Source organism: Mustela nivalis (genome assembly GCF_964662115.1).
Source record: "Mustela nivalis genome assembly, chromosome: 7".
NCBI classification, from domain to species: Eukaryota; Metazoa; Chordata; class Mammalia; order Carnivora; family Mustelidae; genus Mustela; species Mustela nivalis.
In genome coordinates this window covers 78956797-78981735 of record NC_139026.1, presented here as the reverse complement: position 1 = coordinate 78981735, position 24939 = coordinate 78956797, and the positions used below count along the sequence as shown (strand labels likewise).

At 39.0% G+C, this 24939-nt stretch overlaps 1 protein-coding gene and 1 long non-coding RNA gene across 2 annotated transcripts in view; both read left to right on the top strand.

The window, feature by feature from the left end:
- LOC309869481 overlaps positions 1-8286 on the top strand; it is a 51509-nt gene extending 43223 nt beyond the window's left edge. The window contains exons 3-4 of the long non-coding RNA XR_014314199.1: positions 2088-2189; positions 7901-8286. This is a non-coding gene — a long non-coding RNA (uncharacterized lncRNA). The remainder of the gene's footprint in view (positions 1-2087; positions 2190-7900) is intronic.
- A 13657-nt stretch (positions 8287-21943) lies between these two features.
- SLC2A13 (solute carrier family 2 member 13) overlaps positions 21944-24939 on the top strand; it is a 373009-nt gene continuing 370013 nt past the window's right edge. Inside the window, exon 1 of the mRNA XM_082740721.1 lies at positions 21944-22785. Coding sequence (XP_082596847.1) covers positions 22230-22785 — 556 coding nt within the window. The 5' untranslated portion in view covers positions 21944-22229. The remainder of the gene's footprint in view (positions 22786-24939) is intronic.

Below are 24939 nucleotides of genomic sequence, written 5' to 3'. Positions count from 1 at the left end.
GAGTCCATATATAGTTCTTGAGTTGTAAATCAAGGTGCCCTTGTCTCCCACAGTCAAGGAGTTGTTACTTCACTTAAATCCAGTCACATTTTCTCTCCTGACATTTTGATATGTGAGTGAAGTGACACAACATGGAAAAAAACAGAAGGAGTATACTTATTCCTGAGCAACAACACAAACAAGGAACTCAGGCATCTCCACCTTTGAATTATGTCATTTCCCAGGGCAGCTCTTCAGTCTTCCTCTAGATTTTGTAAGGATACCATGATCTCCTTCCAAAAAACTTTTCTTTTTCTTCCTTTATAGTCAGTTCCTGTTCACTAGCAACCAAAGAACTCCAAATTATATACAATTACAAGCAAGAGTGACCATTTATTTCTCCAAATACCTGTTGTATTGTCAGTCCACATCACACAATTCAGCATCAGTATTCTCTAATTCCAATTCAGTATGAACTACTTGGGCATTTCTACCAGTATTTTAGTGTTCCTTTATATGACGTAGCACAGGGCTATGTACTAAATGGATGGATAGACTTAAAAAACAATAGCAACGGATACAATGGCCACAGTGGTAAAGTGTGAGGTACTGGGAAAGTCAGGGATAGGAAATGGACATAAAGCTCAGGGGGTGCCAAAGCAGTTCTTAAATCCTGCTTCAACCTACTCGTGAAGATTGCAAAAGCGTCATTCTCCACGGGACAGCAATTCGGACTTAAAATAAGTACACAAAAAAACAATCATGTTGTGCAGGTCAGCTTGTGTTTACTCAAACCTATTCTCTCCCACGAGGGGAAGAGTTAGAATGATTGGGTGCCCATAGAACAAGGAGTCATGAACACATATATAAAAAGTTACATAGAATGGAATCCTCATCTTTCACCAGCAGTAATGATTGTTGAAAATATTAAGGAAATTGCCAGAATGAAAATATAATCTTATTAGATACTGTAAATGTAGTATTTTGAAGAGTATTAAAATGTAGTAGAATGGCTTATTTTCCTCAGCTTGCAGAATATAAACAATTTATTTCAGAAAAACCTCAATAAGAAAGGGTGATTTACTTTTAGTGTATTGAATTGTTTTGAAGGAGTGTTTATTCTATGGCTGAATTCATTCTGAGATATGAATTTGGAGTAGTTTTTGGTTGTTCATAAGGCATGGCTGTTCTTAACCTGAATACTAAGAATACAAAAAAGGAAGAAAAACCCTTTAGGGAAAATGTTTAGATTTTTAGAAAATTGTAACTTTTTTGGTTGAATAGTGTAATGTCTACTCTTTCCTCTTTGCTTTTACCCATATAAATGCATGCCTTTTAGCAATTACAAAGGGTGACTCCATTTCAGAATGGTCTTATTTACTTTAAGATGAATTAAACATTACCTCACTATGCCTACCACGCTTCCCTTCATTCCTATAATTTGCTTTGAAACTTATCTTAAAGACATGCTATTATGCTAAAATCCATAAAGGACAACTAAATTAAACATGTCTTTGAAATTTTTGCATAAAGAACACTTTCTGAAACTAGCAATTGTCTGTGAAGTCATTCAATTTTGAAGGGCATTCATAAACTTTACCTCTTACAAAACGGCATAAAAAATTACTTGAAGGGTTAATCCAGGGAAGTATAAAAGAAATACAAGAAAGGGAAAGCAAAGATTCAAGATATAGGGCCAGTAAATTCTTACCCAGGAAAAGTTTTAAAAAGGAATTCTAGAGAGGGGTGCCTGGGTGGCTCAGTGGGTTAAGTCTCTGCCTTTGGCCCAGGTCATGATCTCAGGGTCCTGGAATCAAGCCCCAAATCAGGCTCTCTGCTCAGCAGGGAGTCTGCTTCCCCCTCTCTCCCTGCTTGCCTCTCTGCCTACTTGTGATATCTCTCTGTCAAATAAATAAATAAAATCTTTTTTAAAAAATTCTAGAGAGAAATTAAGAATATCATAAGTATAAGATGCTTGGAAGATTTCCCTTAAAGTAGGAAAATTTAATGATACAAGATTACATATACTTCTTTAGCCATTCAACCACATTATTTGATTCAATAGAAAATATAATTTATATAGTAATATTGCATTTGCCATTTATTAGGCTTTGGAAAGAATCTACAAAGAATGAAAAACATAATTTGGGAGACTGTCATAAACCTTGATTATCGATGTAATAACACGACAGCACGACTAACACTAGAAGGTAAGTGGGAAAAAGAGACGTTTATTTATAGGTAGAGTAGGCATGCTTCTGAGTAGGCAATCAATAGACACTGTCTAATGTTGTTGGTAAATGTATAAACGGCAACCCAGAGTGAACTGACCCTAAAACAAGTAAAGTTTAAGCTTTGGGAATCTTGATTTGCAAAGACTCCTTCCAGGGAGGAGCACTAGCAATTTTCTGTGTGTTTCTTTTTCTTAAAGGTGTATCCTACCTAATGTATAAATTTGAGGCCCTTTATAACTTAGATCCACGATGGCACCACTCCCAGGGGTTTGGCAGAGACCTATGCACCTGAAGGACCCTATTGAAGTTCCTCTAGCCACAAAGTAACAAGCTGGAGGATAACCACCCAAATAACTAAAAGCAAAAAAAATCATGGGTCCTTCTTACTCCTTGTGGATGGTGCCGGTAGAACTGGGATGGGTGGGGAAGAAGGGAAGAGGGCTGTTTCTATTTTTCATTTTAGAGCCACTGGTGTGGTTTTATCTATTTTTTAACTTATAGATGTAATGTGGTTTTTTTTTTTTTAAGATTTAATTTATTTATTTGACAGACAGAGATCACAAGTAGGCAGAGAGGCAGGCAGAGAGAGAGCTCGATCCCAGGACCCTGAGATCATGACCTGAGCTGAAGGCAGAGGCTTAACCCACTGTCCCACCCAGACACCCCTAGATGTATTGTTTTTAAATAGCAGCAATCAATTTACAATTTATTAGTCAATATGCACTTTCCTCTTGCTGTATCCTAATGCTCAAGATTGAAGGTGAAAGATAGGGTTGCAATGTACATGTGTATATTTAATACATTTTCCCACATCTGTGGTAACGTTCCTTATTTTCTCTTTACATACCTATTTATTCTGGGTTCAGTGCCACCTTTCAAGTTAATAGAAATTCCACATGTGAAAGCAGCAGTGTGTGAGATAAGAGGAAATGAAAACATCTGGCATTATATTCTTGTCCTTAGGAAGGGCAGATGCAGAGAGGATCAGTAATGACCTTTTCTTATCGGATAGACAGTATTGTTACTGATAGAACACTTAAAAATACAGGAACGTTTTCTTCTTATGAAGAGTTTCTCACGAATGGAATCTTATTCTTTGCCAAGACACTTAAAAAAAAAAATTCATGGTTTTCATCATAAAATCTCTGCAGCTTTTTAATAACAGGATTCTGCTCTTGTAAATAGTAATATTGGTTAAGGCAGATATATTTAGAGCCTGCAGTAGACTAAGAAAACAACTGATTTATGGAGATATTTCAAAGTCTAATGAACTACCTTGCCAAGATGAAGTGCTGCGTTTTGCAGATAATTAGACTGTTCTTTACCTGCCATTGAAGGAATGTAACTGTAAACAGACACAAACACCATGGCAACGTGCAGATCAGCATTTTTCTGTCAATACCTGAAAACATCATTTCTCTGAAATTCTGCTAAGGCATTTCTTCTCAGTAACAGATTAGACAACCAGAGACCAAGGAAACATTTAAACATGTTTAAACTGCAAAGCGTTATTGGGTCAGCCAACTACTTAAGCAAGAAAGGACAGCCTTGGCAAACGAAGGAGAATGAGAGAGAAAGACATGTGCAGACCTCCTCCCAGCCTTGAGAGGACAGCGGATTGGCTGGAGGACTCCAGCTGGGAACCGGGGAAGCCTGACTGCTCTCCTTACTCCTCTCCTGGACAGCTCTACAAAGGAGGGCTGAGTATCACAATAGGACCTAATTTAATTACCTGTCTTTTGACTTATTTGTCCCATTGCTTACTTCCAATCAAACGGTTAATATCAGCAATAACATTTTTATTACTTTATGGATATGAATGTAAAATTGGTATAAAAGATGGGCAACAGATAAATCTGTTTACCTGGGAGTTTAGGGATGAGTAATCCTCAGTGTGTGTGTGCATATGTGTTTTAAACATTCTATTTTCTAATTTTGCTAAGAGAGCCTACATTGACATTTATAATATCAATTGTAAAGAATCGTGAAAAATTAGGCCATGTTGAATGAAAAGAAATTCAAATATGAGATTGTTAAACACTGCATAATGAATAATAAAGGGAGCTTATTGGTAAAATGAAGTTGGAAGACTGAAGAAGCTCCAAGGTCCACTCAAGTCTATGTTTCTTTGAGCAACAAAACAAGAAAAGATTAATGAGGAAATTCATCCACAAAAACAAAATAAACACAGTTGAACTTTAAAAAAATTCTAAAGTACTCTTAAAAATATTTCACTATAATGACATAGAAGGCTATAGTTTTGCTTGAGAGGTAAATGGGGAAGATGGTTATCTGTTCGTAAGGAAACAAAAAATACATGCCTTAAGGAAGTTGTGAAACCGAAGAGAAAATATAAGAATACCTAGGCAAAAATACATATGGGTGGAACATCGTTACAGGGATTATGTTAGAAGCAGGCATTTAAAAGCCCCAGAGGGGCACCTGGGTGGCTCAGTTCATTAAAGCCTCTGCCTTCAGCTCAGGTCATGATCCCAGGGTCCTGGGATCGAGCTCCACATTGGGCTCTCTGCTTAACAGGGAGCCTGCTTTTTCCTCTCTCTCTGCCTGCTTGTGATCTCTGTCTGCCAAATAAATAAATAAAATCCTTAAAAAAATAAAAGCACCAGAGACACTGATGATAGGAGAATTAACAGTAAAAATAAAAATCAGGGGTTCCGGGTGGCTCAGTGGGTTCGTTAAGTGTCTGCCTTCAGCTCAGGTCATGATCCCAGAGTACTGGAATCAAACCCTGTGTTGGGCACCCTGCTCAGCGCGGAGTCTACTTCTCCCTCTCCATTTACCCCTCCCCCTGTTCCGGCTCTCTCTCTCACTCTCTCTCTTTCATGAATAAGATGTTAAGATTTTAAATCTTAAAAAAAATTTTTTTTTAATTATTTTGAACTACAACAAAATTAATAAATTTTAATTGCTATACAATCACAAAGTGCTAACGAGCAGAACACCTTGCAAGAATATTAAAGAGTAAATGACTGATTTGGCATCTTATTCTAGAGTTCCAAAGATCAAGGGAAGAGAAGAAAACATCGAGGAGGATCAAAAAAATTTACCAGAAGTTGATCAGTGGAATACATTCCTTCTAGAAGATTTCATAGATCTCTCCCTTCTATTTCTCTAAAATCATCTCATTCTCTGTTAATCACCCCCCCTCCCCCGCCACCGCCACCGCACTGCCCCGTGTTCTGGTCACATGATCTGCTTTTACTTTGAACCTGACAAACTCCGCCCAACCTCATGTCCCTTGATAACAATGTTTCCTATGCCACCAACAGTCTTCCATCTCCTCTGCTTACCTAGCTTTTTTCCATTTTTAGTTTTAGTTTAAAATATTATCCTGGCCATTTATGTTTCCCATTAAAGGAAACATGAAGCATCCCAATGCTACCCCATGGCTACTGACTGACATTCTTTTTTAAGTCAGCTATCCTTATATTGGTTTTCTGCAGAACACATACCAAAATTTGCACTTATTTTATTTTTAAGACTAGAAATTAATTTCAAAGCTAGAAGTTAAGCTCCATAAGGGAAGGGACGATATCTCTCCAGTGTTCTCACTGTTGTGAACCTATGACCTCCTAGGGGAATTGGCATATGGTAGGCACAAGATAAACAATGGTTGATTAATGATTTTGTCCTAAGGTTACCTTTTACAAACAGAGCATGTTTCCCCAACTCTACGTGAAATTCTGGCTTAATTTACACCATAAACCCACTGGGTGGCTGCCAGAGATTATGGAGAACAAATATCCCGCTTTTTTGTTTACTGTAGAGACCTTTACCAAGACTGGCAGACTAGCAAATATTCTAAACGTCAGAGGGGGAGTCAGATACTAAGCTGCCAAAGGCCTCCAGAGGTATGCTTACAAGAGCCAAGGGTCTTCATACTGGGATTAATTGCATACAAGGTCTAGAGAAGAGCTTTAGTTAAGAAAAATAAGCAAATTTGTTCATCAGTGATTTCTGAGCTCCTGCTGAGCACCTATCAAGAAACTACTTTGTGGGACGCCGGGTGGCTCAGGTGGTTAAGCGGCTGCCTTCAGCTCAGGTCATGATCCCACCGTCCTGGGATCGAGTCCCACATTAGGCTCCTTGCTTGGCAGGGAGCCTGCTTCTCCCTCTGCCTCTGCCTGCCACTCCATCTGCCTGTGCTCACTCTCGCTTCTCTCTCTATGACAAATAAATAAATAAAATCTTTAAAAAAAATTTTAAAAATAAATAAATAAATAAAATAAAAATAAAAAAGAAAGAAAGAAACTACTTTGTGCTAACCTTGCTGCCAAGTGCATAAAAGACAAGAATAAAAAGCAATCTCCACTTTCATGAAACTCAGAGTCTAATAGAAGAAACACATACATATACATATATAGTTCTCTGCAACCTTGAGAAATACATTCTTTGAAAATGCTCTGACAGGATAACTTGTAGGCTAAAAAATGTAAGAATTTAAGAGACAATAGGAATGTTGGACAAAGTTCATAATGAAAACAAGAAAATCTCATTAAATGTGAGAATTTTATGCCCTTAAGAACAGTGTGTCTGGGGTGCCTGGATGACTCAGTTCGGTAAGCGTTCACTTCTGACCATGATCCCAGGGCAGAAATTGAGCCCTGATTCAGGCTCCCTGCTCACTGGGAAGTCTGCTTCTCCCTTTCCCTCTGCCCCTACCACCGCTATGCTCTCACTCTCTCTCTCAAATAAATAAATAATCTTTTTTAAAAAAAGAACACTCAGTGTAAAAGAGATTATCCTAGGATTTCCTTTGACTTTAAAATCTGAAGTAATTTATCAAGACTCTTCTTTAAAGTCTCAAGTTGAACATACGTAACTATTCTATTTGAAGTTCAGTAAATCTTGGGGGCACAGGGGTGGCTCAGTTGGTTGAGCCTCAGGCTCTTGTTTTTAGCTCAGGTTGTGATTGCAGGGTCATGAGATCAAGTTTGGTGTAGGGCTCCAAGCTCAGTGCAGTCTGCTTGAGACTCTCCCCCCTTCTCCCTCTGCCCCTCCTTCCCCACCATTCTTTCTAAAATAAATAAATAAATCTTTTAAAAAAAATAAATTTCAGGCACCTGCGTGGCTTAGTGGGTTAAAGCCTCTGACGTCAGCTCGGGTCATGATCCCAGGGTCCTGGGATGGAGCCCCGCTTCATGTTCTCTGCTCAGCAGGGAGCCTGCTTCCTCCTCTCTGTCTCTCTCTCTCTCTCTGCCTGCCTCTCAGCCTACTTGTGATCTCTGTCTGTCAAATAAATAAATAAATAAATCTTTTAAAAAAAGTAAATTTTAGTAGTTTCTGAAATATGTTTGATAGGTCCCATTTAATATGTTTAAATATTTTGAAAATATATTTGTAAATATAAAATATTCAATTTCCTTCTTAAGACCTCTGATTATAGGACTTAAAATTTTTTCAAGCATAAAATGAGTTCTTATAAGGATAGTAATCTTCTAAATAATGTGATCTTTAAGTTCTCTCAACTATTTCAATATATATACTTAAAAAGGGCTTAATTTAAAACCAAATTTAAAATCAATCACTGGACTATTTAATTAGAACTAAAAAAGAAAATACAAGGACATTTCAAATATGCTCAGATTTCATAACATGCGAATGTTAATATGATGAATTCTGATTCTCTTCAGCATCGCTGTACACTTGACTCTTGAACGGTGCAGGGCTCAGGAGCACCAACTGGACATGTAGGTGAAAACCCAAGTATGACATTGGCTCCCCAAAACCACTCTAATAGCAAGAACAGGGAAAGGAGACCTTTTATTGTGATAGAGCCACTTACTGCTCACTTGGAGACAATTAGCATCACAGGGCATTTTAAACAATTGCTCACAAAGCTTGAGTTCCCTGCATGAGCAACAGAAGGTGTTTACAAAATTACTACGGCAACACAAAAATAAACTCAAAATGGATAAAAGACCTCAACGTGAGACAGGAATCCATCAGAATCCTAGAGGAGAATATAGGCAGTAACATCTTCGATATCAGCCACAGCAACTTCTTCCAAGATATGTCTCCAAAGGCAAAGGAAACAAAAGCAAAAATGAACTTTTGGGACTTCATCAAAATCAAAAGCTTCTGCACAGCAAAGGAAACAGTCAACAAAACAAAGAGGCAACCCACGGAATGGGAGAAGATATTTGAAAATGACACTATAGACAAAAGGTTGATATCCAGGATCTATAAAGAACTCCTCAAACTCAACACACATGAAACAAGCAAACATATCAAAAAATGGGAAGAAGATATGAACAGACACTTCTCCAATCAAGACATACAAATGGCTATCAGACACATGAAAAAATGTTCATCATCATTAGCCCTCAGGGAGATTCAAATTAAAACCACATTGAGATATCACCTTACACCAGTTAGAATGGCCAAAATTAACAAAACAGGAAGCAACATGTGTTGGAGAGGATGTGGAGAAAGGGGAACCCTCTTCCACTGTTTGTGCGAATGCAAGTTGGTGCAGCCACTTTGGAGAACAGCGTGGAGATTCCTCAATAAATTAAAAATAGAACTTCCCTATGATCCTGCAATTGCACTCCTGGGTATTTACCCCAAAGATACAGATGTTGTGAAAAGAAGGGCCATCTGTACCCCAATGTTTATAGCAGCAATGGCCATGGTCGCCAAACTATGGGAAGAACCAAGATGCCCTTCAACGGACGAATGGATAAGGAAGATGTGATCCATATACACTATGGAGTATTATGCCTCCATCAGAAAGGATGAATACCCAACTTTTGTAGCAACATGGACGGGACTGGAAGAGATGATGCTGAGTGAAATAAGTCAAGCAGAGAGAGTCAATTATCATACGGTTTCACTTATTTGTGGAGCATAACAAATAGCATGGAGGACAAGGGGAGATGGATAGGAGAAGGGAGTTGAGGGAAACTGGAAGGGGAGGTGAACCACGAGAGACTATGGACTCAGAAAAACAATCTGAGGGGTTTGAAGGGGTGGGGGGTGGGAGGTTGAGGGAACCAGGTGGTGGGTATTGGAGAGCACGGTTTGCATGGAGCACTGGGTGTGGTGCAAAAACAATGAATACTGTTACGCTGAAAATAAATTTTAAAAATTAAAAAAAAAAGAAAAAAAAATTACTACGGCAGTCCAGCATGTCCTGCAATTGATTTTATGCGGTTATAATTTAGTACTGCATCATCTTTATCTTTGTTTCCATTCTTCTGGGCTGCCAATGGCATCATGCAACATCTGTGTGTGCGTAAGTTTTGATCAATTTTAACTTTTTATAATAGATCCATGTATATTGTATGGTAAGTAAACAATAAAATAGACTGATATCTACATATAGCTTATATATATATATTTAATTATTTTTATTTATATATTTGTCAGAGAGAGAGCATGCACACAAGCAGGCAGAGGCAGAGAGAGAAGCAGGTTCCCTGTTGAGCAAGGAGTCCGAAGTGGTACTTGATCCCAGGACCCTGGGATCACAACCTGAGCCAAAAGTAGCGGCTTAACCAATTGAGCCACCCAGGCCTCCCTAGCTTATATATTCTTGACATACCTAAGGAAAAAAAAAAAAATCCGAATTTTTCTCAAATATTTTCAGTTTTTTTTTTTTAAGATTTATTTTATTTATTTATTTATTTTGCGAGAGCAAGTGAACAAGAAAGTACAAGCCAGGGGGAGAGGCAGAGGGAGAAGCAGGCTCTCTGGTGAGCAGGGAGCGCAGTGCAGGACTTGATTCTGGGACTCTGGGTAAATGATCGACTGAGTCACCCAGAAGCCCCTCAAAATTTTTTGGTATTTCTAGGCTATGTAGTTCATCTGAGAGTTTTTTCAAAATTCCAAAAAGTTTTCCAATATATTTATTGAAAAAGAATGAAAAGGGGCACCTGGTGGCTCAGTCATTGAGCTGTTGCCTTCAGCTCAGGTCATGAACCCAGGGTCCTGGGATCAAGCCCCTCATCTGGCTCCCTGCTCTGCCAGAAGTCTGCTTCTCCCTCTCCCCCTGCTGGTGTTCCCTCTTTCATTGTGTCTCTCTCTGTCAAATAAACAAATAAAATCTTTTAAAAATCTTAAAAAAAAGAAAAAATGCATAAAAGTAGACCCATGAGATTCAAACCTGTATTGTCCAAGGGTCAACTGTACTTAGTTCTAATAGTTTAATAGTTGAAAGATGCTTACTTGGTGAGGAAATCATTGTCATCCCAATCAAATTTCAGCATAACTGTCATTGATTTGTTTCACAACCAGAACTTCTGGTTTTGACGATGACTGGCTTCTTGTTAGCGACTGATGGAATAGGTTTAGCACTGCTTGTATTCACACATGAGTGCTATTTACAGCTTATGTAAATCAAATCACCGGGTTCAATTTATGAATATCTGATTCTTCTGCCTTCTCATGGAAGTCTCATAAGCCCACTCGTAAGCAGGATATGCTTATATCACATGATTCATAGTTTGTGAAACTATATATATATGTGTGTATGTCACATATATATGTGTGAATTTTTATATATATGTCACACACACACGTATGTATATATGTCTTTTATGGCTACTTTTGATCTAGAAGAAATTCTACATTTAAAATATGTACTTCTTATTTCTTAGGGCACCTAACTTTTATGGGAATTATAATAATAAACAATTCCATTTTTAACGTTTTAATGTCTTAGTATTACTATTCAGATATCACTTCTGAATCAGTCAAGATTTTGGTTGAACTGCTTGAAACAAAAAAAAAAAAATTTTTTTTTAAATCCAAAGATCAGTGGTTTTTACAAAATTGGTGCTTTCCATTTTTCTAATGTCTGAGGAATGCAGGACTGGGCAGAAAATAGCTGATACGGCAGCTTCATGATGCTCTGCGGAAACCTGCTCTTTCTCTCTGGCCCGCAGCCTGCCCATCCTAGTGGACAAGAGATTTTACATGCTTAAATAATAATAAAGTCAGCATATAAAATAGAAAAAACTTTTTTTATGTCTTCCTGAAACAAGATGTATTTAAGCTTTTAAAGACAGCATTATTGGGGCACCTGGGTGGCTCAGTGGGTTAAAGCCTCTGCCTTCAGCTCAGGTCATGATCCCAGGGTCCTGGGATTGAGCTCTGCATCGGGCTCTCTGCTCAGCAGGAAGCCTGCTTCCCTTCCTCTCTCTCTCTGCCTGCCTACTTGTGATCTCTCTGTCAAATAAATAAATAAAATCTTAAAAAAAAAAAAAAGACAGCATTATTGAGGTATAGTTCGCATTCAGTTAACTTCATATATATAAAGTATACAGTTTGGTAAGTTTTGACATATGTAGACAACTGAGAACCCATCACCACAATCAAGGTAATGAACAAAACCATCTGCCTCAGATACTTCTTTGAGACCCTTTGAAATTTTCTCCCCCTGTCCTCCTTCCCCCAACGCCTTCCCAAGACAACCAATACCTGCTTTCTTTTATGAGAGATTAGTTCACTTTAAAAATAACTTTATATAAACTTTATTTAACTACACAAATAAATTTATATAAATTTATTTATGTAAATTCTATTGTGTGTACTGTTTTTGTCATGTTTGTTTCACTCAGTGCGATTATTTTGAGATTCCTGGATATTGTAATGCACCAATAGCTCATTACTTTGTATTGTTGATCAGTTGTCCTTTTACACGTATGCCATGTGTGTCCATTCATTTGTGGATGGACATTTTTTTTTTCATTCTCTATCCACTACAACTAAAACTTCTATAAACATTAACAAAGTATTGTATGGACATATATTTTTATCTTCATAGAGCAATACCTTGGAGTGGGATGATTGAATAGGTATGTATTTTTTTACTTTTTAAAGAAAGTGCCAAGCTTTTTCAAAAGTGGTTGTATCATTTAATATTCACACTGACAGATGAAAGTTCAATTGATATGGTCAGTACATTTATTTTTAGCATAGTCATTCTATTAGGTGTGTAGAATAGTCACTTTAATAGGTACATAAAATTAACTTATCATGTGTTTTAATTTATATGTCTTGGTTGACTAATGAATGTCTAGCATAATTTCAAGTTCATATTTACTATCCATATGTTGTCTTTGGTGTAGTGTTTTTCTGGTTATTACACCCATCTTTTAATTGAGTCTTTTGCTTTATAATTGAATTTCAAGAGTATTTTATTTATTTTGGATATAAGCCTTCTATCAGATATAAAATTTGCAAATATTTTCCACCAGTCCCTAATTGTTTTTTTATTCCTACCTTGCTCAGAATTTTTTTCTTTATTCAGAAATGGATTTTGTATTTTTCAATTTTTTTTCTGCATCTGTTGAGATGACCATATGGCTTTTTAAAGTAAATTTTTAATATAGTGAATTATATTGATTGATTTTTGAGTGGAACTTTGCATTGCTAGGACTACCCACTTGTCCTGATGTATTATTCTTTCAATATATTGTTGGATTTAATTAACTAAGCTTTATGTAGAAATTTTGCATCTGTGTACATGAAGGTTTTGTAGTTTTCTTGTAATGACTGTGGTTTTAGAATTAGGATAATGCTAATGTATTCCCTCTTCTTCAATTTTCTAAAAGAGTTAGTGTGAAATCGTATTATCTTCCCTTTAAATGTTTTGTAACCTTCACCAGTGAAGCCAATTGGACTGGGAATTTTCCTCATGGAAAAGTTTTAAATTACACGCGAGTGGTTTCTTAGCGACCTAAGCCTATTCAGATTATCTTTTTCTTTTTGTGTAGTTCATCTCTTTTAAGGAATATGTCCATTTCACAAAATTTTTGGCATGAGATATTTATAATATTCCCTTATTATTCTATTAGGATTTGTGGAATGTACAATGATGTCACCTCTCTCATTCTTTACACTGGTAATGTGTGTCTTCTTTTTTTTTTTCATTGATCAGTCCAGTAAGAAAATGATCACTTCTGTGAATCTTCTTAAAGAACCAGCTTTAGTTTCATTGATTATTACTGTTTTTCATTTAACAGATTTTCACTCTGATTTTTATTATATCCTTCCTTCTACTTCATTGATTTCCACTCTGACCCTTATTATTTCCTTTCTCCTACTTAGTTTCCTTTGCTTTTTCTTTTCGTTTCTGAAGTTTGAAGCTGAGATCATTGACTGGAGATCTATTTCTGTTTCAGTTATGAGTGTTTAGTGGTCTGAATTTCTCCTGAGTTCTTTCAGTGGGATCTCAAAAGAATTTAATTGGTTGTGTTAACATTTTCATTCAGTTCAAAATACTTTCTAATCTCCCTCGTTACTCCATTTTTGAACTCTGGTTTATTTAGAAGTGTGCTATTTATTCAAAAATATTTAGGGACTCTCTAGTATTGATTCCAATGTAATTCCGTGTGGTCAGAGAATATACTTTGGATGTCGTGAGTCATTGTGAATGGATTAACACTAGTTTTGAAGCCCCAGATTTGATTTAACTTGGTTGATTGGATTATTATATACTTGAAAGGAATGTATATTCTGCTATTTGTTGAAAATGTTCAAGTATCAATTAGGTTAATGTTGTTGATAGTGTTATTCACATCTTTAATATGCTTATGATATACTATTTTCTGTATATGAAAGCTATCTGTTATCGACAGAGGGATATTAAATCTTTGACTGTAGTTGTGGTTTTGTCTGTTTCTCTTGCATGTCTATCATGCATTTTCAAACTCTGCTTTTAGATGCCGAAAATTTTAGGATTATGTAATCTTCATAGACTCTTATCATTATGAAATGAACTGTTATATTCTTTGCTCTAAAATTTTGTCTGTATTAATATGGCCACTATAGCTTTCTTTTTTTTTTTTTTAAGATTTTATTTATTTATTTATTTGACAGATACAGATCACAAATAGGCAGAGAGGCAGGCAGAGAGAGAGGAGGAAGCAGGCTCCCCGCTGAGCAGAGAGCTCGATGTGGGGGTTCTATCCCAGGACCCTGGAATCACAGCCTGAGCCTAAGGCAGAGGCTTTAACCCACTGAGCCACCCACGCACCCCTCCAGCTTTCTTTTGACTGTGTTAGCATGCTCTATCTTTGTCCATCCTTTTATATTTAATATACAAAAAATAAATATAACCTTTCACATATCATTTACATTTAACATTGGTTTCTTATAGGCAGAAAACAGTTCTGTGTTCTATACCAAAACTGATCATTTTTGTCTTTTAATGGGTGCCCTTAGACTATTTACCTCCAGTATGATTATTGACATGACTGGGTTTTTGGATTGAGTTTTTATTTCACTTTATCCATTTTTTGGCTTAATTCGTATAATCTCTTTTGTATTATTTTAGTGATTGAAGTTTTATGTTGTATATCTTTAATATATAATATTATGTCATTTCACATATAGAATGAGAACATTACAAGTACATACTTAAATTTTTTATTCAAATATAGTTGACACACAATGTTACATTGGTTTTAAATGTACAACATAGTGATTCAATACCTCTATACCATATGCTATGCTCACCACAAGTATAGACACCATCCGTACACATACTATGCTATTACAACATCATTAACTATATTCCCCATGCTGTATCTTTTATCCCCATGATTATTCATTTCAAAACTGGAAATCTGCATCTCCCATTCCCTTTCACTCATTTTGCCCAATGCTCCACATCTAAAGTGTATACTTTCATTTCTCCTCTCCTAGCATTTGTTCTATGGCCATCATATATTAGATATGTATGTGATCTCAGAATTTTGCAAGAACCATAGACGCATACATAGAGGCTATGCTTCCAACCATATCCAGGCTTCTACAGTGGAGACACTCCTGCTGCTGCTGCTGCTGCTGCTGCTGCTGCTGCTGCTGCTGCTGAGTGAAAATACCACAGCTCCTGCTGCCAAGTTTGGACATGGCACACCCCCACCATGCCTGCTGCTATATGTATGCCCTCTCCCCACCTCACCCATTGCTATATGTATGCCCTCTACCCGTCTCTCTCATCCTCGCTAGGCTAGACATCCCTGTTCGTGTTACTCTCTTCCAATTCAGGTCTTGTGCAGTCGTGTTTGATTGGCTGAACCTGAGTCACATACCTGCTCCTAACTCCAAGCATTGCCAGGGAAAGTGAGCTTCTTCTGAGACTCATAATACAAACAGTTTCCCAAACAGAGTGTGCCCCAGTGTGTGAAGAGATCACAAAGTATGATAAATGTCTGCTGTAAGTTGAGAGTTTTCTAAAAAATGCAGGTGTTGTTAGAACATAAATTTAGAAAAAGAAAAAATTCTAATACAACACAGGTTTTAAAAATAAAAGACACAAAGCAATTTTGCTACATACCTACAGTATAGTGGAAACTTGAAGCATTATTTTTTAATGTCAGTAGGGGCTTTAAAATTATGAGTATATGTAGTTGACTGCTTTTCTCCCTATCATTCACACTGTGAGTCTCTCATCCATCAGTATGATAATTGAAAGCCGAGTCTACACTTAGCCTGTAGGTCTGTGAGAAATTGCTGTGATTACTCCAGGGCTCCTGCATGGAAATTTCATGGCAATTTTACAAAACAAAGATCATACAGAGGAAATCGACTTTGCTTTTCTAGTCAGTGCACTGTTACATTCTTATTTTCTTACCAAATCACTCCCTGATGAATATCTGTCATCATTAGCCAGTGGCAATAACCTGTTTACTGAATTTTTCAGTATTCCTTCAAATATCTCTTATAACAATTCAATGACTCAGAGAAAATAATGAAATTATCTTAGCTCTTCAGCTCAGAAACACATTTGTTTTTGTATTGTGATCTAAAGAATGCTTTTTCACACTTGGAAGTTTTCTTTTCTCTCTCCTTCTTTCTTTCTTTTGGATTAGGAAGAGCTGCCAAGTATTCAATGCCTTTCTTGTTCTCACAGAGTTCAAAGCAATTTTTCAAGATGACAGACCATTGATTGATAAGTAGATTGACTTAGCACTGAGCTTTAAAATTGTCAAGTTTTTCTTTTCAAAGATTTTCAAATTATGTATCCTATTCCATGTTTGGGGATTTATGCAATTTTTCCTTTATTAGACTTTTTTTTTTTTAGAATAATATGCAAAACTACAGAATGACAAGCATGGTGATCCTGTGTCTGGTTAGTAGCTGGTTAAGATGTTTAATACAGTGGAGGTAGCTCACAGAAGTTGTTCTTTTCTATTTGTAGCCTAGGGTTTCCCCAGATTAATGAGGAAATGGTGATCACTAATTGGCCAGATGAATGTAAAAAGTAAGTAGATTATAAAACCCAAGCAAACAAAAATTATTTACTCTAATTTGATCAGTTGACATTTCATCAGCAATTTTGGTACAGATTAGGAATAAGAATAGTTCTATTGTAATAATTTTGTTTTTGATATTATCGCTTTGAGCTGGAGAAAATACATACCATTTCATTTTATTTTTAAAGTATTATGTTTCAGTCCATTGATCTCTCTTCTCCTCTCCACTGAAGTTAATCATGATTTTGTCTCTTTTAATAGTTTCGTACATAATGGTTCATATGATCAGCTTTTTTATATATGGGCAGTAGGAAAATACTAGGATTAAGGACAATGGGGGACAGTGCAAAAAAAAGTATTTTTCATAAAGTAAATATGTACCCCTGGGCCAAATAATACATTATATGTTAATAAATATAACTAACTAAATAAGAAATGGCATACTTATTTCTATTAAAAGCTATAGTCTCTGCTACAGATTTTTTAAGAAAAAACATGTTTTATTAAAATCTGACACTGTAGAGTTACATATAGAGTTGGGGTCAGGTGATATGTTGCACAAATGCTTTGTATTATCTCAAATTGTTATTTATTCTATTAGGTATAGATGTAGAAAAGTGATGACTTATGGACCCAAGCCAAAGTGATCCCACACAGGCTGGTACCACTCACGCATTCATGGACTCATTCAATAAATATTTATCGATCCCTTATATGTGCCAGCAATGTGCTAGACTCAGGGGGTATGGTGGTAAACAGGGCAAGCACAAGCCCTGCTCTCATTTGCTAAAGATGCCCTTTTTAAATTGTGAGCTGATTTATAGATAAAACTTCTCTAACTGCACTTAGGAAGACACAAGAGTTCCCAGTTTAAGAAAATCAAAGGAAGAGAGTAGTGAATGCTCCTACTTTTACCGTGAAGGTTTTCTGTCCCACACTTATGGATTCTGCATGAAAATCAGATGAAAGTAATTTCGGCATGACTCAAATGTCATTTAGCATATTTGAAGTATAAAAAACATCCCATGGTATACAGTGTAGAAATTGTGAAAGAGAGTGTGGAAGGAAATTACCAGAGCGTTCTTTTGAAAACATTGAGGTTGGCCACTCTTACTGAAATATATTTTTTAAAGATTTTATTTATTTATTTGACACAGAGATCACAAGTAGGCAGAGCAGCAGGCAGAGAGAGGGGGGGAAGCAGGCTCCCCCATGAGCAGAGAGCCCAATGCAATGCGGGACTTGATCCCAGGACCCTAAGATCATGACCTGAGCTGAAGGCAGAGGTTTAACTCACTTAGCCACCCAGGTGCCCCTGAAATATTTTTCGCCTGAAGTTAGTTTAATGGTCATATTTTACATGTTCAAGTATGATAAGGACAATAAGTTACAAAACTTGTATTACCCAATTAGAAGTTTTCAGTTCTTCTGAGTTGAAAAAATAAAATAGGAAACTAGACTTTATTAATTTAACCAAGTAATGGCATAGACCAACTATAAAATATAAGTTCATTGTTTCAGATGCATATTTTGCTTAGTTATAACATGGTTAATACACTTAATGTGGCATAGCAGGTTATAATATTACCACGCTTACATTTTCAGACAGAGTCAGTATTACAGTTGATTTTACAGTTTGGATTCCAAATGCAAAACAAAGCCTATTGAATGTTTAAGACAAAGTGATTAGTGAGGAGCTCCCCATGTCACAAGATAACATTTGAAAAGAATTTTCCACTGCTAGACAAAAGATTGAACTTTGCTGAAGAACCAGCATCACACCGAATTAATCACTTCCCAATTTAAGAAGATGAGTTGTTAATTTCATTAGTGATTCTACCTTGAAACAAATATTTCCCACTTCTCTCATTTGAGATTACTGGATCCTGTTTAATTAAAGGGTTTCTTGAAATGGCAAGCCAAGTTGTTTTCTTTTAATTGTTACCACTTGTAGCTACACATCTGGGTCCATAAGAAATACTTTGACACCCTGCAAATAAAGTTGAGTGCTATTGGAATTTTTGTCTCTAGCAAAAATGTGGTACACTATGATTTGTATTGTTAGCTATTTTTATATATGGTCTTGCAGGCCTTTTTACCTGGAATATATTACATTTGAGGATAGGAACCAGGCACTACATTTTTCTGTATACTTTGAAAAAATATGATACCTGGAAATGCTGGTGTCCTCTTACCACTTTGAGGGGAAGCCAGTGGAGTGCCAACCTAATATGTACCCTAAGAATAGTAGAGGGGAGAAAAGGATAGAATTTGGAACTTCGATGCCATTTTTCAAAGGATGTTTATAACATTCTTCATGCTGCCCCCCTTAACATTCAAATTCATGCAATAATACATTTCTGTAATGTATAATAACATATTTTGAGTATGGATTTTCTGCTATTCAGAATTGAAACTATGTAAATACTGATACAATGTTATTATCTCCCTTTTACAGAAGAGAAAAGTAAAAACTTCAAGAAATAAGTAAGTTGCTCAAGTCACACAGTCACATAATTAACAGAGTAAAGATAGGAACTTGGGTCTTTCTGCTACAGTATCTAGGTTCACTCCATCCCCCTTTCCCTGCCCTATCATTCATTTAATAGAACTATTTCCTCATTCTTATTATTAATGCCATGTTCTTCTTTCCTACTATCCTTTTTTGCTTGCCTTTTTCTCAGAGGAAGAAAAGTTCCCTCACCCCATGGCTAAATTAGCTTCTCCCCTGATGAACTTGCTCTTACCCTGTGTCTTCTTTGGGACTTTGCTCTATCAATCATTTAGGCTCTTGAATTGTGAATTTCTTCTTTTCACTTTAGCATATGAGTAAACTCAAGTCATGTCTGAACCCCCATCCTTACCCTTGATCCTGATAAGCCTTTAAGCTCTTCCCTCCTTTATTACATCTACTAAGAGACTTCTAGAAAATACTGCTACATTTGCTATTTTTCTCTTAATTGAAGTTATTCTCTTTAAAGTCTCTGAATGTGTATGTGTTGGGGGTGGAGGTGCATGGCAGTGGCACCTGGGTGGCTCAGCCAGTTAAACATCTGCCTTTGGCTCAGGTCATGATCTCAGGGTCCTGGGATGGAGCTCTGTTCAGTGGAGAGTCTGCTTCTCCCTCTCCCTCTGCCCTTTCCCCCAATCCTTCTCTCTCTCACTCACACACACTCTCTCAAATGAATAAAATCTTTTTTTTTTTTTTTTTTTAAGTCTCCAACTGGGAAGAGTTATTGCAAGCTTTTCCACCCCAAAGAGGAGAAGATATTACCTTGTGTTACAGGTTCTCTTCCTGGTTGGGTTGTGGTTATTAGTGGACAAGATCAATGTGTGTTAAAATATCATCCATGACTCATGCTTTCTTTTGTGTTTCCTATTTCCTCTCTCCCTGTAGTAAGCAGATCTAGACAGGGCATTCGTCTAATGGGGCATGTTGATTGTCTTTTTTTCTTACCCTGCATTCTTTCCTTCCCTCATCCCATCTTTCCTACTCCTTAAAGCAAGTTGAAGAAAGGCAAGATTTTGGGGGGACTGCCTAAGCACCCATTGTTACATTTCATAAATATGCCAAGAGACCCACACTTTATTTTTGTGCTTATTAGCAATATAGTATGTTTATTCTGGTGCTGCTATTGTCTATTACTTGTACAGAAAGAAGGAATTGTCAATAGGGCAGGATTCTGGCATTACGGAGTTTCTGAACATAAGACCATCAAAACAATATTCTGATTCTCAGCAATCACCTTTCGCCCCTCCCAGCTTTATTGTGGCATGATTGATAAATAAAAATTGCATATATTAAGGTGTTGATATGCATATACATTGTGAAATAATGACCACAGTGAAGCTAATTAGCAGTTTGTTGTAGCTCAACAAGAGTAACTTAACAATATCAGCCGATTCTCACATAGGGCGTCGGTCTCTTTAAAAATGGTGAGCCGGGGCACCTGGGTGGCTCAGTGGGTTAAGCCTCTGCCTTCGGCTCAGGTCATGATCCCAGGGTCCTGGGATCGAGCCCCACATCGGGCTCTCTGCTCTGCGGGGAGCCTGCTTCCTCCCCTCTCTCTCTCTGCCTGCTGTGATCTCTGTCTGTCAGATAAATAAATAAATATTAAAAAAAAAGGTGAGCCGATTCACCACCAGGGGGCGCAGGTTTTCTACAGTAAACGCGGAAAAAGATGCGCTCTCACCTGAATCTTTCCTGAAGTCTGAATATTAAAGAGTTCCTTGCTCCGGAGCTAAGAGCTCTTTGTTTAATTGATCCTTGGGAATCAGGATAGAGCCTTCCTTTAAAGCTACACAATCAGTTTAAACAGTTAAACCCTCTCAGCTCATTCATTCATTTTTCCTGGTTGCTGGAAAAGAAAGCTATATTACGGAGATAATCATGACAATCCAAATGAAAGCAATTTTGGCAAATTCTAATAAAACTTTTTGTTGAAATAGGGATGACAAAATCTTTTTCTCTAAGAGGAAAAAAACTGCATGAAAAATAGGCCTCAGGCTAAGAAACTTTTGCTCAAATAAAGGAAATAAGGGCCCTGGAATTGTAAGAAATAGAATCATATGTTGCTTTAACTCATGCCCTCAGCCTAAAGAAAGCAAATTAGAGAGAAACCTTTCTCTTTTGAAGTGGAACTGTATAAAATGATTTACAAATGACTTAAAGTGGAGGGGACTCAACAACAGGCAATTAATTTAACAGTTTAAAAAAAATCAGTTACAAATAATGCCATCTTTGTTTTGTTTCAAGCAAATAAGGCACCTCCTTTATTTGGTGCGCCTGTTAGGGGAGGGAGGTGGAGGCTGCCTATTAAATCAGAGATCGGATTCTACAGGTTTAATTTCTGCCAGTGGGAAGTATCTGGTTATACACCAGTGGAATGCATACATGTAAATTTTTTTTACACATCAGGAATTCATGGAGAATTTTGGGATTCATCGGCAGGAGGGGTGCGTTACCTCTGTCCTTAAAGAATTAAGATGTACCATATCTTTACAATAAGCATAAATTGAGGAGAGACTGGCAATGAGGGGAGACTGCTTGTAGAGATGGGAGAACACAGCTGTGAATGCTCCAGAGCTAGCTCATTTACGTCACACTATTATAGAAGAAAGAAGGCTTGCTATGTACCATAGCAGGATATATCTTCCTAGACCTTTTCCAGCTTTGGCCATCCCTCGGTTGCTAGAAGGCAGATCGGGCTGTTTTAAGGGTTTCTCTCCCTAGCTTCCCACACTGTGCAAGCATTGCAGCTCTTTTCTCTTGTCTGAAGCCTATTAACTTGGCATTCCCACACTGGCCAGCTCCCCAGTTGCAGCCCCCAGGCCTGGTTATTTCCTAAGGATGCCAGTACCCTAAATTAAGGAGCCTGGGTCAGAGGTCGCCCCAGACCGGGAGGGTGGGGTTTAGAGGTCTCGGGCGGCCCGAGCCTGGCTCCACCCAGGGAGGGGGCGGAGCGTCTCCGCGGCCCTGCCCCGCTGGCCCGGAGTGCACGTGACCCGCGGCCCCGCCTCCCGCCCGCTCCGCAGCGCCAGCTCGGCAGGCGCGGGGCGTGAGTCTCGAGTGAGACCCGCCAGGCTCCAACTCCGCAGCGCCGGAGCTCCGCGGGCAGCAACTTTCTCCCCGGAGCAGCCGCGGCGGCGGCTGCTGCCGTGGCAGCCGGAGCGGGAGGCGGGAGGAGGAAGGCGGCGGCGTAGGTCCTGCCCTTTTGGGCTGTCCAGCCCTCGGAGACCGCCGGCCCGCGGAGCCTCGCCCCCCCGGGAAGTCCCGGGCCCCTGCCCTATGTCCCGCAAGGCGAGCGAGAATGTGGAGTACACGCTGCGGAGCCTGAGCAGCCTCATGGGCGAGCGGCGCAGGAAGCAGCAGGAGCCGGACGCGGCGAGCGCGGCCGGGGAGCGCAGCCTCCTGGCGGCCGCCGAGTCGAGCGCCAGCCTGCAGAGCGCGGGCGCGGGCGGCGGCGGCGTCGGGGACCTGGAGCGCGCGGCGCGGCGGCAGTTCCAGCAGGACGAGACCCCCGCCTTCGTGTACGTGGTGGCCGTCTTCTCCGCGCTGGGCGGCTTCCTGTTCGGCTATGACACCGGCGTGGTGTCGGGGGCCATGCTGCTGCTCAAGCGGCAGCTCAGCCTGGACGCGCTGTGGCAGGAGCTGCTGGTGTCCAGCACCGTGGGGGCGGCCGCCGTGTCGGCGCTGGCCGGCGGGGCCCTCAACGGCGTCTTCGGCCGCCGCGCCGCCATCCTGCTGGCCAGTGCCCTCTTCACGGCCGGGTCCGCGGTGCTGGCCGCGGCCAACAACAAGGAGACGCTGCTCGCCGGCCGCCTGGTCGTGGGGCTCGGCATCGGTGAGTTGGTTCTCTGCGAAGGGCGCCCTTGACCCTGGTCCCTGCATTCCTTTTGCCCCGCTGGGGTCCCCGTCGGGGCTTAGTGGCCCCAAGAACATTCCACATGTCTGGTTTCGAGAGCCCATCTGTTTGTTACTCTGGGCTCTAAGTGTCCGGCGGAGGGTGTGTGGGGGTGGTGGTGTTCGTTGTGGCCTCCCAGAAGCCCACGTGGAATCTTCGATCTCCCATGGAAAGTGAGTCCGCGCGATTGTTACATCTCCTAGCACTTCTGTGAACCCCAGTCATCACCTTGATCCAGCCCTACCTGATGTCCCTCTAGAGCTTCTGAGGGGAGGGTCTCTTTACTGTATTGTCTCACTTTTTCTACTGCTAGCCCCTTTTCTTTTCTAGGATTCCAAACTCCGAGTCCCATCAGTCTTAAATTCCCAGTAAGATAATTTTTAAAGTTAATGAAGTGATTCTGGACTCTATTCTTTGCTACCCATATACTCGTTCCTTCTCTAGTCATTTCTTTGGAGTATTGTTTTTTTTTTTTTTTTTTCCTTTTGCCATCACTGTTTTGTTGCCTCTTGCTTTCATATATTTTCCCAAATGAATTCCTTCTCTGTGTTTTTCTTTTCTTTTTTTTTTTTCTCTCTGCGTTTTTCTAACTTTTTTCTTTAAATCCATATCCACCCATTCTTTTTTGCTTTGCCTCTCTTTCCATTGGGAACCAAATTATCTATTAAAGGTCATGTTCACTTATTAAATTCATTTAGGAGCCACTCCCCCTGTGGATAAATGCCCAGCAAGATAGATGTTTGCAATTACTTCAAAAATGAAAGGATTAAGGTTCCCTTGGCATTGATTTTTCACCCTGGTTGCTGAGCAGGGGAGGTACAATTGGCAAGTTCTTGGCAGACAGAAGCTATTTGGAATGTGCTCGGTATTATTAGAAAGCACTTTTGAGGGAAAGTAGGGGGTTGTAAATCTAGTAATTTTTCTAAGACATGCTGCTGATGCTTTTTAAGCGTTTCATTTTAAAAGTCAGTTTGTTTCCTTTAGAGTGCTGTTGAAGTTATTTTTTTTTTTCCCCCTATGGCTGGCGCTTGATAAAAACTCTTTAAACCTGGGACTCCTAATGATTTGTCCATTCACTGCTTGACATACTATGTTTTTCACCCCCTTCCTTATAGTCTTTAAGGGCAAGTGAGCCCCATTTATACTATTCCCTGTTTAGGAACCATGAGACCAAACTCTAGCTCACTGCACTTTATATCCCAAATCTGTCATTACTGACTTTTGTTTATTGTACTGTTAATTAGGGAAGCAGGGCCAGTCTCTCAGTAAAATATTAAGTTGGCACATTAAAGTCCAAAATGACCAAAAAGTACAGTTGAAATGAAACCTCTTTGTAGAGGAACTACCTGTGCCTTCAGGACCCTTCGATAAATAACTTTCTTTTCTCCCTATTTTCTGCTTGGGACGCATGAACCATGTTTATTGTTCCTTCTGACCTAGAAATAACAATTTTAGGTGGCAAGATTTGTTCAGTAAGAGTGAATCTTGTGATTTTGAAATTGGATAATGTTTTGCAGAGATCTTTGAATGAAGCTTCCTAGAGTTTAGGTGTAACAAGTATTGGGTATTTGGATGCTCTGTTTACTTTTTATCTGCAGGGAAAATTGAGCCCCTGTTGTGGGTAGCAGAATGGTGAGAAGGATTTAAACCCAGTAAGAGTAGCGGGGTAGGAATAATCCAGATAGAACTTGCGAGGCTCCCTGAGAAGATGTCAGGGAGAGAGGGCTGATGCATTCAAAAAGGATGCAGTTATCCTAAGAGAAGGAAGCCGGAAGCTCTTCCTTGGAGAAATGGTATGTTGACACATGAATAATGTTTTAACAGAGATGCAGAAAGGACTTTCTAAGCTTGGGGTCCAAGGTGGTTGCAACAAAGAGAATGAAGAGGAGGTAAGATTGGAAAGGTTGATGTGCGGGAACTGTAGACACGTGTGTATCTCACATCCTTGTTCTTTGACACCTGAGTGGCTTGCCTGACTCTGCATCCCAGTTGAGACCTGGTCCTGGTGAGACCCATCTGTCAGCAAGACACTCTTAGAATAGAAACCCTGATATGAAGTACATAGGCCTTCTTTACTTATAAAATGAGGAATGC